The sequence below is a fragment of the Oncorhynchus masou genome, unplaced genomic scaffold, assembly GCF_036934945.1.
Source record: "Oncorhynchus masou masou isolate Uvic2021 unplaced genomic scaffold, UVic_Omas_1.1 unplaced_scaffold_1404, whole genome shotgun sequence".
NCBI lineage: Eukaryota > Metazoa > Chordata > Actinopteri > Salmoniformes > Salmonidae > Oncorhynchus > Oncorhynchus masou.
In genome coordinates, this window is record NW_027003974.1 from 101,790 (window position 1) to 115,000 (window position 13,211).

Sequence of the window (13,211 nt, forward strand, 5' to 3'; positions counted from 1 at the left end):
GTTAATGTTAGGTTTAAAGTCAGATTTAAAGAAGAGAAATTGTAGGAATGGGCGTGGTTTAGCCATAATTATGACTTTGTGGCTCTGGTATCTAATGAGACGGGAGGCGGGTTAGTGCTATACAGAATCCTTTGGGACGTCCCTTCCCAAAAAAACCTAACTTTAATAACCCCAAAACTTTAACTATAACCTTTACCTAAACTTACATTTTAACTTCAATTAGGGGGACGGGACGTCCCAAGGAGCCCGAATAACATGGACCACGGGAGGAGACTACAGGTCGCCAAAGGGCTCATTCTACAAAAAGTCGAACGTTCCACTTCCAATGGAGATGATGATTTGCTAAATTCTGCACCATTCTTTATTAAAATGTTCAATGACACAACACATGGTGGAAAAGCATAGCGAGGTTTAGTTTAATGAATGTATATCCAGGTTTGTGATGTTATTTTCCATACGTGAATCTCTCTGTCATGAAAAAAATTAAATAGACGGGCAACAGTTCAGTCACAAAACATCCTGAAAACGATTTTTATTGAGCCATCACTTGACACAACAATTTACATAACATCATGTTTATTTATTATTTATTTTTTTACATGTTATGCTTTTGGCATTCATGAACAAGGAAATCCTTCCAGTGCAAGACAGTTGGCGACGGAGTGTCTCAGCGGCACACTAATCACTATACAGGAGTGCAGTATATAGGTAATAGGGTGTAATTTGGGACACAAACCCACGTCAGAGGGTTTAGTAGAGAGATACATGAAAATACAAGGTAGGAAACAGAAGGGACAGATCAGTCTCATTTGGGACACAAGCCCACTTTCTCTCTGACATCACTTCTTCTGGGTGCAAACTACAAGCTCAGGGTCCCAAATACCACCCTATTCCCTATATGGTAAACTACTAGTGACCAGATCCCTATTCCCTATCTAGTGAACTACTAGTGACCAGATCCCTATTCCCTATATAGTGAACTACTAGTGACCAGGGCCCTATTCCCTATCTAGTGAACTACTAGTGACCAGAGCCCTATTCCCTATCTAGTGAACTACTAGTGACTATTCCCTATATAGTGAACTACTAGTGACCAGGGCCCTATTCCCTATCTAGTGAACTACTAGTAACCAGATCCCTATTCCCTATATAGTGAATTACTAGTGACCAGATCCCTATTCCCTATATAGTGAACTACTAGTGACCAGAGCCCTATTCCCTATCTAGTGAAGTACTAGTGACCAGAGCCCTATTCCCTATCTAGTTAACTACTATTGACCAGAGCCCTATTCCCTATCTAGTGAACTACTAGTGACCAGATCCCTATTCCCTATGTAGTGAACTACTAGTGACCAGATCCTTATTCCCTATCTAGTGAACTACTAGTGACCAGATCCCTATTCCCTATATAGTGAACTACTAGTGACCAGAGCCCTATTCCCTATATAGTGAACTACTATTGACCAGAGCCCTATTCCCTATCTAGTGAACTACTAGTGACCAGAGCCCTATTCCCTATCGAGTGAACTACGAGTGACCAGATCCCTATTCCCTATATAGTGAACTACTAGTGACCAGAGCCCTATTCCCTATATAGTGAACTACTAGTGGCCAGAGCCAGAGCCCTATTCCCTATATAGTGAACTACTAGTGACTACTGCCCTATTCCCTATCTAGTGAACTACTAGTGACCAGATCCCTATTCCCTATATAGTGAACTACTAGTGACCAGATCCCTATTCCCTATCTAGTGAACTACTAGTGACCAGAGCCCTATTCCCTATATAGTGAACTACTAGTGACCAGGGCCCTATTCCCTATCTAGTGAACTACTAGTGACCAGAGCCCTATTCCCTATATAGTGCACTACTATAGATCAGAGCCCTATTCCCTATATAGGGCACTACTGTAGACCAGAGCCCTATTCCCTATATAGTGCACTACTTTAGACCAGAGCCCTATTTCCTATATAGGGCACTACTATAGACCAGAGCCCTATTCCCTATATAGGGCACTGCTTTAGACCAGAGTCCTATTCCTTATGTGGTGCACTACTTTAGACCAGAGTCCTATTCCTTATGTGGTGCACTACTTTAGACCAGATCCCATAGGGTAGTATGAACACTATATGAAACCTCTTCATTTAACAAGGCAAGTCAGTTAAAAACCAAATGCTTATTTAAAATGACGGCCAACCGGGGAACAGTGGGTTAACTGCCTTGTTCAGAACAACTGATTCTTCTTGGTCAAACGCTCTAACCACTACGCTATCTGCCTGTTTAACAACAGACTAACCTGTTATCATCTCTGTCCCTCCCATCTTCAACAACAGACTAACCTGTTAGCATCTCTGTCCCTCCCATCTTCAACAACAACAGACTAACCTGTTATCATCTCTGTCCCTCCCATCTTCAACAACAGACTAACCTGTTATCATCTCTGTCCCTCCCATCTTCAACAACAGACTAACCTGTTATCATCTCTGTCCCTCCCATCTTCAACAACAGACTAACCTGTTATCATCTCTGTCCCCTCCCATCTTCAACAACAGACTAACCTGTTATCATCTCTGTCCCCTCCCATCTTCAACAACAGACTAACCTGTTATCATCTCTGTCCCTCCCATCTTCAACAACAGACTAACCTGTTATCATCTCTGTCCCTCCCATCTTCAACAACAGACTAACCTGTTATCATCTCTGTCCCCTCCCATCTTCAACAACAGACTAACCTGTTATCATCTCTGTCCCTCCCATCTTCAACAACAGACTAACCTGTTATCATCTCTGTCCCCTCCCATCTTCAAAAACAGACTAACCTGTTATCATCTCTGTCCCCTCCCATCTTCAACAACAGACTAACCTGTTATCATCTCTGTCCCTCCCATCTTCAACAACAGACTAACCTGTTATCATCTCTGTCCCTCCCATCAACAACAGACTAACCTGTTATCATCTCTGTCCCTCCCATCTTCAACAACAGACTAACCTGTTATCATCTCTGTCCCCTCCCATCTTCAACAACAGACTAACCTGTTATCATCTCTGTCCCTCCCATCTTCAACAACAGACTAACCTGTTATCATCTCTGTCCCCTCCCATCTTCAACAACAGACTAACCTGTTATCATCTCTGTCCCTCCCATCTTCAACAACAGACTAACCTGTTATCATCTCTGTCCCTCCCATCTTCAACAACAGACTAACCTGTTATCATCTCTGTCCCTCCCATCTTCAACAGACTAACCTGTTATCATCTCTGTCCCTCCCATCTTCAACAAGACTAACCTGTTATCATCTCTGTCCCTCCCATCTTCAACAACAGACTAACCTGTTATCATCTCTGTCCCTCCCATCTTCAACAACAGACTAACCTGTTGTCATCTCTGTCCCTCCCATCTTCAACAACCGACTAACCTGTTATCATCTCTGTCCCCTCCCATCTTCAACAACAGACTAACCTGTTATCATCTCTGTCCCTCCCATCTTCAACAACAGACTAACCTGTTATCATCTCTGTCCCCTCCCATCTTCAACAACAGACTAACCTGTTATCATCTCTGTCCCTCCCATCTTCAACAACAGACTAACCTGTTATCATCTCTGTCCCTCCCATCAACAACAGACTAACCTGTTATCATCTCTGTCCCTCCCATCTTCAACAACAGACCAACCTGTTATCATCTCTGTCCCTCCCATCTTCAACAACAGACTAACCTGTTATCATCTCTGTCCCCTCCCATCTTCAACAACAGACTAACCTGTTATCATCTCTGTCCCCTCCCATCTTCAACAACAGACTAACCTGTTATCATCTCTGTCCCTCCCATCTTCAACAAGACTAACCTGTTATCATCTCTGTCCCCTCCCATCTTCAACAACAGACTAACCTGTTATCATCTCTGTCCCTCCCATCTTCAACAACAGACTAACCTGTTATCATCTCTGTCCCCTCCCATCTTCAACAACAGACTAACCTGTTATCATCTATATCCCCTCCCATCTTCAACAACAGACTAACCTGTTATCACCTCTGTCCCCTCCCATCTTCAACAACAGACTAACCTGTTATCATCTCTGTCCCTCCCATCTTCAACAAGACTAACCTGTTATCATCTCTGTCCCCTCCCATCTTCAACAACAGACTAACCTGTTATCATCTCTGTCCCTCCCATCTTCAACAACAGACTAACCTGTTATCATCTCTGTCCCTCCCATCTTCAACAACAGACTAACCTGTTATCATCTCTGTCCCTCCCATCTTCAACAACAGACTAACCTGTTATCATCTCTGTCCCTCCCATCAACAACAGACTAACCTGTTATCATCTCTGTCCCTCCCATCTTCAACAACAGACTAACCTGTTATCATCTCTGTCCCCTCCCATCTTCAACAACAACAGACTAACCTGTTATCATCTCTGTCCCTCCCATCTTCAACAGACTAACCTGTTATCATCTCTGTCCCTCCCATCTTCAACAACAGACTAACCTGTTATCATCTCTGTCCCCTCCCATCTTCATCAACAACAGACTAACCTGTTATCATCTCTGTCCCTCCCATCTTCAACAGACTAACCTGTTATCATCTCTGTCCCTCCCATCTTCAACAACAACAGACTAACCTGTTATCATCTGTCCCCTCCCATCTTCAACAACAACAGACTAACCTGTTATCATCTATATCCCCTCCCATCTTCAACAACAACAGACTAACCTGTTATCATCTATATCCCCTCCCATCTTCAACAACAGACTAACCTGTTATCACCTCTGTCCCCTCCCATCTTCAACAACAGACCAACCTGTTATCATCTCTGTCCCTCCCATCTTCAACAAGACTAACCTGTTATCATCTGTCCCCTCCCATCTTCAACAACAACAGACTAACCTGTTATCATCTCTGTCCCCTCCCATCTTCAACAACAACAGACTAACCTGTTATCATCTCTGTCCCCTCCCATCTTCAACAACAACAGACTAACCTGTTATCATCTCTGTTTATATAGTGAATGGCTGACGTGGCTTCTGACTGAGGAGAGCATATAGGGGCGTCCCAATAATATCTCCTTCCTTCTTTGATTGGTGGAGGCATATAGGGGCGTCCCAATAATATCTCCTTCCTTCTTTGATTGGTGGAGGCATATAGGGGGCGTCCCAATAATATCTCCATCCTTCTTTGATTGGTGGAGGCATATAGGGGGCGTCCCAATAATATCTCCTTCCTTCTTTGATTGGTGGAGGCATATAGGGGGCGTCCCAATAATATCTCCATCCTTCTTTGATTGGTGGAGGCATATAGGGGCGTCCCAATAATATCTCCTTCCTTCTTTGATTGGTGGAGGCATATAGGGGCGTCCCAATAATATCTCCTTCCTTCTTTGATTGGTGGAGGCATATAGGGGCGTCCCAATAATATCTCCATCCTTCTTTGATTGGTGGAGGCATATAGGGGGCGTCCCAATAATATCTCCTTCCTTCTTTGATTGGTGGAGGCATATAGGGGCGTCCCAATAATATCTCCATCCTTCTTTGATTGGTGGAGGCATATAGGGGGCGTCCCAATAATATCTCCATCCTTCTTTGATTGGTGGAGGCATATAGGGGGCGTCCCAATAATATCTCCTTCCTTCTTTGATTGGTGGAGGCATATAGGGGCGTCCCAATAATATCTCCTTCCTTCTTTGATTGGTGGAGGCATATAGGGGGCGTCCCAATAATATCTCCTTCCTTCTTTGATTGGTGGAGGCATATAGGGGGCGTCCCAATAATATCTCCATCCTTCTTTGATTGGTGGAGGCATATAGGGGCGTCCCAATAATATCTCCTTCCTTCTTTGATTGGTGGAGGCATGGGTTAGTAGGAATCATCATATTTATGATACCAAGTCATTTCCTTTTAAAAACCTGTGAAGGGAAGTGAACAAGTGCACACTGGGAGGAAGGAGAGACGATTGGGGACACGCCTATGTCGCTATCAATCATCCAAAATCCCCCATGAGCCAATAGGAACGTTTAGGTGACGATTGTGATCCCGCCTTTAAGCCCTCCCTCCCTCCCTCTAATGAAAACCACGGAAAGTGTGCATGTATGGGTGTGTAAACACTGTCATTTTTATTCTTAGCATCATCGTCGTCGTCGTGACAAACACAACAAGGTTGTTAGTTAAGGCATGTGCATAGCAGTCTGAGCTGTGCTTTAAACCAGAGTAGAAAACACCAGTCAGAGCTGTGCTTTAAACCAGAGTAGAAAACACCAGTCAGAGCTGTGCTTTAAACCAGAGTAGAAAACACCAGTCTGAGCTATGCTTTAAACCAGAGTAGAAAACACCAGTCAGAGCTGTGCTTTAAACCAGAGTAGAAAACACCAGTCAGAGCTGTGCTTTAAACCAGAGTAGAAAACACCAGTCAGAGCTGTGCTTTAAACCAGAGTAGAAAACACCAGTCAGAGCTGTGCTTTAAACCAGAGTAGAAAACACCAGTCAGAGCTGTGCTTTAAACCAGAGTAGAAAACACCAGTCAGAGCTGTGCTTTAAACCAGAGTAGAAAACACCAGTCAGAGCTGTGCTTTAAACCAGAGTAGAAAACACCAGTCAGAGCTGTGCTTTAAACCAGAGTAGAAAACACCAGTCAGAACGGTGTTTTAAACCAGAGTAGAAAACACCAGTCAGAGCTGTGCTTTAAACCAGAGTAGAAAACACCAGTCAGAGCTGTGCTTTAAACCAGAGTAGAAAACACCAGTCAGACGGTGTTTTAAACCAGAGTAGAAAACACCAGTCAGAGCTGTGCTTTAAACCAGAGTAGAAAACACCAGTCAGAGCTGTGCTTTAAACCAGAGTAGAAAACACCAGTCAGAACGGTGTTTTAAACCAGAGTAGAAAACACAGAGGGACTACTATGTACACAGTCAAGTGCTTCCCTCTTCTCATAGAGGTAGAAAGAGAACTCATCAGACCAGGTTATATCCATCTAGAGCCACCTTTCTACCTCTATGCTCTTTCTCTAATAATGGTCCATGGGGCCAGCCCTGTTCTAGAATCACCATCTGTTCTAGAATCACCATCTGTTCTTGAATCAACATATATTCTAGCATCAACATATATTCTAGAATCAACATATATTCTAGAATCCACCCATTCTAGAATCAAAATATATTCTAGAATCAACATATATTCGAGAATCAACATCTGTTCTAGAATCCACCCCTGTTCTAGAATCCACCCCTGTTCTAGAATCCACCCCTGTTCAAGACTACCACTGTTGTCAACTAGGGTTTTGCAGGTACAGGGGGTCAGTTCGAGGGGACTGAGGGCGTCAGGGATGTTATGGTCCGGGCGTGTCAGGCGGTGTGAGCGTCTCCGTCGGGGCTGAAGTAGTACCTAACGGGGGGTCCAGGAAGGTCCTCATCGCCATCTGACTCTGGAGCGAAGGACACGGTCAGGTCAACATAGCCACGGTCTACAGACGGCTTGATCAACTTCTGCATCCTGGGGAGGAGGAGGGGGGGGAGGGAGGAGAGGGAGGAGAGAGGGGGAGGGGGAGAGGGAGGGGAGGGGGGGGGGAGGAGAGGGGGAGGGGGAGAGGGAGGGAGAGGGGGAGGGGGGAGGGAGGGGGAGGGGGAGGGGGAGAGGGGGGGAGAGGGGGAGGGAGGAGAGGGGGGAGAGGAGAGGGGGAGGGAGGGAGGGGGGAGGGGAGGAGAGGGAGGAGGGGGGGGGGGCGGAGAGGGAGGAGGGGGAGGAGAGTGGGAGGGAGGAGGAGAGGGGGGAGAGGGAGGGGGGGGGGAGGGAGGGGAGGGAGGGGGGAGAGGGGGAGGGAGGAGAGGGAGGAGGAGGGAGGAGAGGGAGGAGAGGGGGAGGGAGGAGAGGGAGGGAGGGGGGGGGGAGAGTGGGAGGGAGGAGAGAGAGGGGAGAGAGGGAGGGAGGAGAGGGAGGAGAGAGGAGAGGGAGAAGAGGGGGAGGGAGGAGAGGGGAGGGAGGGAGAGAGGGAGGGAGGGAGGGGGAGGGAGGAGAGAGGGGGAGGGAGGAGAGGGAGGAGAGGGGGGGGGGAGGGAGAGGGAGGAGAGAGGGGGAGGGAGGGAGAGGGAGGGGAGAGGGAGGAGGAGAGGGAGGGAGGAGAGGGAGGGAGGAGAGGGAGGAGAGGGGGGAGGGAGGAGAGGGAGGAGGAGGGGGGGAGGGAGGGGGGAGGAGGGAGGAGAGGGAGGGAGAAGAGGGGGAGGGAGGAGAGGGAGGGGGAGGGAGGGAGAGGAAGGGAGGAGAGGGGGGAGGGAGGAGAGGGAGGAGAGAGGGGGAGGGAGGAAGGAGAGGGAGGAGAGGGGGAGGGAGGGAGAGGGAGAGACGAAGATTCACAGTGATTCAGGAGGACACAGTGTGTGTGTGTGTGTGTGTGTGTGTGTGTGTGTGTGTGTGTGTGTGTGTGTGTGTGTGTGTGTGTGTGTGTGTGTGCTTACGTTAGTTTCAGTCTCTTGTTGTGTCCTGGCATCACAGGAACATAGAGCATCTTCACTCCATGGACAACCATGGTAGGTTCTATCCCATAATGCACCTGTAATACAACACAGTCAACACCATGGTAGGTTCTATCCCATAATGCACCTGTAATACAACACAGTCAACACCATGGTAGGTTCTATCCCATAATGCACCTGTAATACAACACAGTTCACACCATGGTAGGTTCTATCCCATAATGCACCTGTAATAAAACAGTCAACACCATGGTAGGCTCTATCCCATAATGCACCTGTAATAAAACAGTCAACACCATGGTAGGTTCTATCCCATAATTCACCTGTAATACAACAGTCAACACCATGGTAGGTTCTATCCCATAATGCACCTGTAATAAAACAGTCAACACCATGGTAGGTTCTATCCCATAATTCACCTGTAATAAAACAGTCAACACCATGGTAGGATCAATTCCATAATACAAACACAGTCAACACTATGGTAGGATCTATCCCATAATACAACACAGTCAACACCATGATAGGTTCTATCCCATAATACAACACAGTAAACACCATGGTAGCCTCTATCCCATAATTCACCTGTAATACAACACAGTCAACACCATTGTAGGTTATATCCCATAATTCAACTGTAATACAACACAGTCAACACCATGGTAGGTTCTATCCCATAATGCACCTGTAATAAAACAGTCAACACCATGGTAGGTTCTATCCCATAATTCACCTGTAATAAAACAGTCAACACCATGGTAGGCTCCATCCCATAATTCACCTGTAATACAACTCAGTCAACACCATGGTAGGCTCCATCCCATAATTCAACACAGTCAACACCATGGTAGGTTCTATCCCATAATGCACCTGTAATACAACAGTCAACACCATGGTAGGTTCTATCCCATAATGCACCTGTAATAAAACAGTCAACACCATGGTAGGTTCTATCCCATAATTCACCTGTAATAAAACAGTCAACACCATGGTAGGTTCTATCCCATAATTCACCTGTAATAAAACAGTCAACACCATGGTAGGTTCTATCCCATAATTCACCTGTAATAAAACAGTCAACACCATGGTAGGCTCCATCCCATAATTCACCTGTAATACAACTCAGTCAACACCATGGTAGGCTCCATCCCATAATTCAACACAGTCAACACCATGGTAGGTTCTATCCCATAATTCACCTGTAATACAACACAGTCAACACCATGGTAGGCTCTATCCCATAATTCAACACAGTCAACACCATGGTATGTTCAATCCCATAATTCACCTGTAATACAACACAGTCAACACCATGGTAGGATCTATCCCATAATTCACCTGTAATACAACACAGTCAACACCATGGTAGGCTCTATCCCATAATACAACACAGTCAACACCATGGTAGGCTCTATCCCATAATACACCTGTAATACAGCACAGTCAACACCATGGTAGGCTCTATCCCATAATTCACCTGTAATACAACACAATCAACACCATGGTAGGTTCTATCCCATAATACAACACAATCAACACCATGGTAGGCTCTATCCCATAATGCACCTGTAATACAGCACAGTCAACACCATGGTAGGCTCTATCCCATAATTCACCTGTAATACAACACAATCAACACCATGGTAGGCTCTATCCTATAATACAACACAGTCAACACCATGGTAGTCTCTATCCCATAATTCACCTGTAATACAACTCAGTCAACACCATGGTAGGATCTATCCCATAATACAACACAGTCAGCACCATGGTAGGATCTATCCCATAATACAACACAGTCAACAAACACTATGGTAGGATCTATCCCATAATTCAGCTGTAATACACCACAGTCAACACCATGGTAGGCTCTATCCCATAATACAACACAGTCAACACCATGGTAGGCTCTATCCCATAATGAACCTGTGAAACAACACAGTCAACACCATGGTAGGTTCTATCCTATAATTTACCTGTAATACAACACAGTCAACACCATGGTAGGTTCTATCCCATAATTCACCTGTAATACAACACAGTCAACACCATGGTAGGTTCTATCCCATAATTCACCTGTAATACAATACAGTCAACACCATGGTAGGTTCTATCCCACAATGCAGATAGTGGATTAATACAGTAATGAATGTGTCTCACTGTGTTGATGAAGTCAGATAGTGGATTAATACAGTAATGAATGTGTCTCACTGTGTTGATGAAGTCAGATAGTGGATTAATACAGTAATGAATGTGTCTCACTGTGTTGATGAAGTCAGAGAGGGGATTAATACAGTAATGAATGTGTCTCACTGTGTTGATGAAGTCAGATAGTGGATTAATATAGTAATGAATGTGTCTCACTGTGTTGATGAAGTCAGAGAGGGGATTAATACAGTAATGAATGTGTCTCACTGTGTTGATGAAGTCAGATAGTGGATTAATATAGTAATGAATGTGTCTCACCAACACTGCGTTGATGAAGTCAGATAGTGGATTAATACAGTAATGAATGTGTCTCACTGTGTTGATGAAGTCAGAGAGGGGATTAATGTAGTAATGAATGTGTCTCACCAACACTGCGTTGATGAAGTCAGATAGGGATTAATATAGTAATGAATGTGTCTCACCAACACTGCGTTGATGAAGTCAGATAGTGGATTAATACAGTAATGAATGTGTCTCACTGTGTTGATGAAGTCAGAGAGGGGATTAATACAGTAATGAATGTGTCTCACTGTGTTGATGAAGTCAGATAGTGGATTAATATAGTAATGAATGTGTCTCACTGTGTTGATGAAGTCAGAGAGGGGATTAATACAGTAATGAATGTGTCTCACTGTGTTGATGAAGTCAGATAGTGGATTAATATAGTAATGAATGTGTCTCACTGTGTTGATGAAGTCAGATAGTGGATTAATATAGTAATGAATGTGTCTCACTGTGTTGATGAAGTCAGATAGGGGATTAATACAGTAATGAATGTGTCTCACTGTGTTGATGAAGTCAGAGAGGGGATTAATGTAGTAATGAATGTGTCTCACTGTGTTGATGAAGTCAGAGAGAGGATTAATGTAGTAATGAATGTGTCTCACTGTGTTGATGAAGTCAGATAGTGGATTAATATAGTAATGAATGTGTCTCACTGTGTTGATGAAGTCAGATAGTGGATTAATATAGTAATGAATGTGTCTCACTGTGTTGATGAAGTCAGAGGGGATTAATACAGTAATGAATGTGTCTCACCAACACTGTGTTGATGAAGTCAGAGAGGGATTAATACAGTAATGAATGTGTCTCACCAACACTGTATTGATGAAGTCAGAGAGGGGATTAATGTAGTAATGAATGTGTCTCACTGTGTTGATGAAGTCAGAGAGGGGATTAATATAGTAATGAATGTGTCTCACCAACACTGCGTTGATGAAGTCAGAGAGGGAGAAGTGTTGGTGACCCCACACAGTCCAGCGGTCCCAGATAGAGAAAGAGATGTCTTCCCTGAGGAGGAGAACACACAGACAGGACTCAGTGTTAGAGAGAGACAGAGAGACAGAGAGAGACAGAGAGAGAGAGACAGAGAGAGAGAGACAGAGACAGAGAGAGACAGAAACAGACACAGAGAGAGAGAGACAGAGACAGGACTCAGTGGCAGAAAGACAGGGACAGAGAGACAGAGAGGGAGAGAGACAGAGACACAGACAGAGAGGGAGAGAGATAGAGACAGAGACAGAGATAGAGACAGAGACAGAGAGAAGTGTTAGAGACCACACAGCCCCGAGGTCCCAAATAGAGAAAGAGATGTATTTTCTGTCTGTATGTGTGTGTCTGTGTACAGGTGTGTGTGTGTGTGTTCAGGTGTGTGTGTACAGGTGTGTGTGTGTGTGTTCAGGTGTGTGTGTGTGTGTGTGTTCAGGTGTGTGTGTGTGTGTGTGTTCAGGGGTGTGTGTGTGTTCAGGTGTGTGTGTGTACAGGTGTGTGTGTACATGTGTGTGTGTACATGTGTGTGTGTACAGGTCTGTGTGTACAGGTGTATGTGTGTGTACAGGTGTGTGTGTACATGTGTGTGTGTGTGTTTGTGTACAGGTGTGTGTGTACAGGTCTGTGTGTACAGGGTGTGTGTGTACAGGTGTGTGTGTACAGGTGTGTCTCTCCTACCTGATCTGTGTTCTCTTGACAGGAGCAGCCTCGGTGAGGACCATGACAGGAATGGCCAGGTTGAAGAAACAGTTGTTGAACGACTCAAACCCGTATCCTCCCACCACCTTCACCAGCTCCAACGACACCTGGGGACCACAGCACAACCACTCACTGACGACTCACCAGACGGCCCCCCAGACGACCCCCAGACGACTCACCAGACGACTCACCAGACGACCCCCCAGATGACCCCCCCAGACGACCCCCAGACGACTCCCCAGACGACCCCCAGACGACCTCCAGACGACCCCCCAGACGACCCCCAGACGACTCCCAGACGACTCACCAGACGACCCCCCAGACGGCCCCCCAGACGACCCCCAGACGGCTCCCCCAGACGACCCCCAGACGACTCCCAGAAGACCCCCAGACGACCCCCAGACGGCTCCCCCAGACGACGACCCCCAGACGACCCCCAGACGACCCCCAGACGACCCCCAGACGACCCCAGACGGCCCCCAGACGGCTCCCCCAGACGACTCCCAGACGACTCCCAGACGACCCCCAGACGACCCCCAGACGACTCCCAGCTGGGAGTCTGTCTGGGTAAGTCT

General features: G+C 45.9%; 1 protein-coding gene and 1 long non-coding RNA gene across 3 annotated transcripts in view; both read right to left on the reverse strand.

Annotated features, from left to right (window-relative positions):
- Positions 1–394: 394 nt before the first annotated feature.
- Positions 395–3,371, reverse strand: LOC135530640 (uncharacterized). Its single transcript, XR_010453881.1, has 2 exons — positions 3,246–3,371; positions 395–3,119 (listed from the first exon to the last, which is right to left on the reverse strand). It is a non-coding gene; the product is annotated as an uncharacterized LOC135530640 (long non-coding RNA).
- Positions 3,372–6,729: 3,358 nt separating this feature from the next.
- The window catches only part of LOC135530641 (ubiquitin-like modifier-activating enzyme 6), a 23,015-nt gene continuing 16,533 nt past the window's right edge, over positions 6,730–13,211 (reverse strand). Inside the window, exons 6-9 of one of the 2 annotated variants that reach the window (XM_064958925.1) lie at positions 12,616–12,743; positions 11,871–11,958; positions 8,443–8,537; positions 6,730–7,483 (exon numbers count right to left, since the gene is read on the reverse strand). In XM_064958925.1, the coding sequence (XP_064814997.1) occupies positions 7,336–7,483; positions 8,443–8,537; positions 11,871–11,958; positions 12,616–12,743 (459 nt within the window). In that variant the 3' untranslated portion in view covers positions 6,730–7,335. Of the gene's footprint in view, positions 7,484–8,442; positions 8,538–9,222; positions 9,379–11,870; positions 11,959–12,615; positions 12,744–13,211 lie in introns of those variants that run through there. The other variant, XM_064958926.1, reaches the window with a different exon arrangement.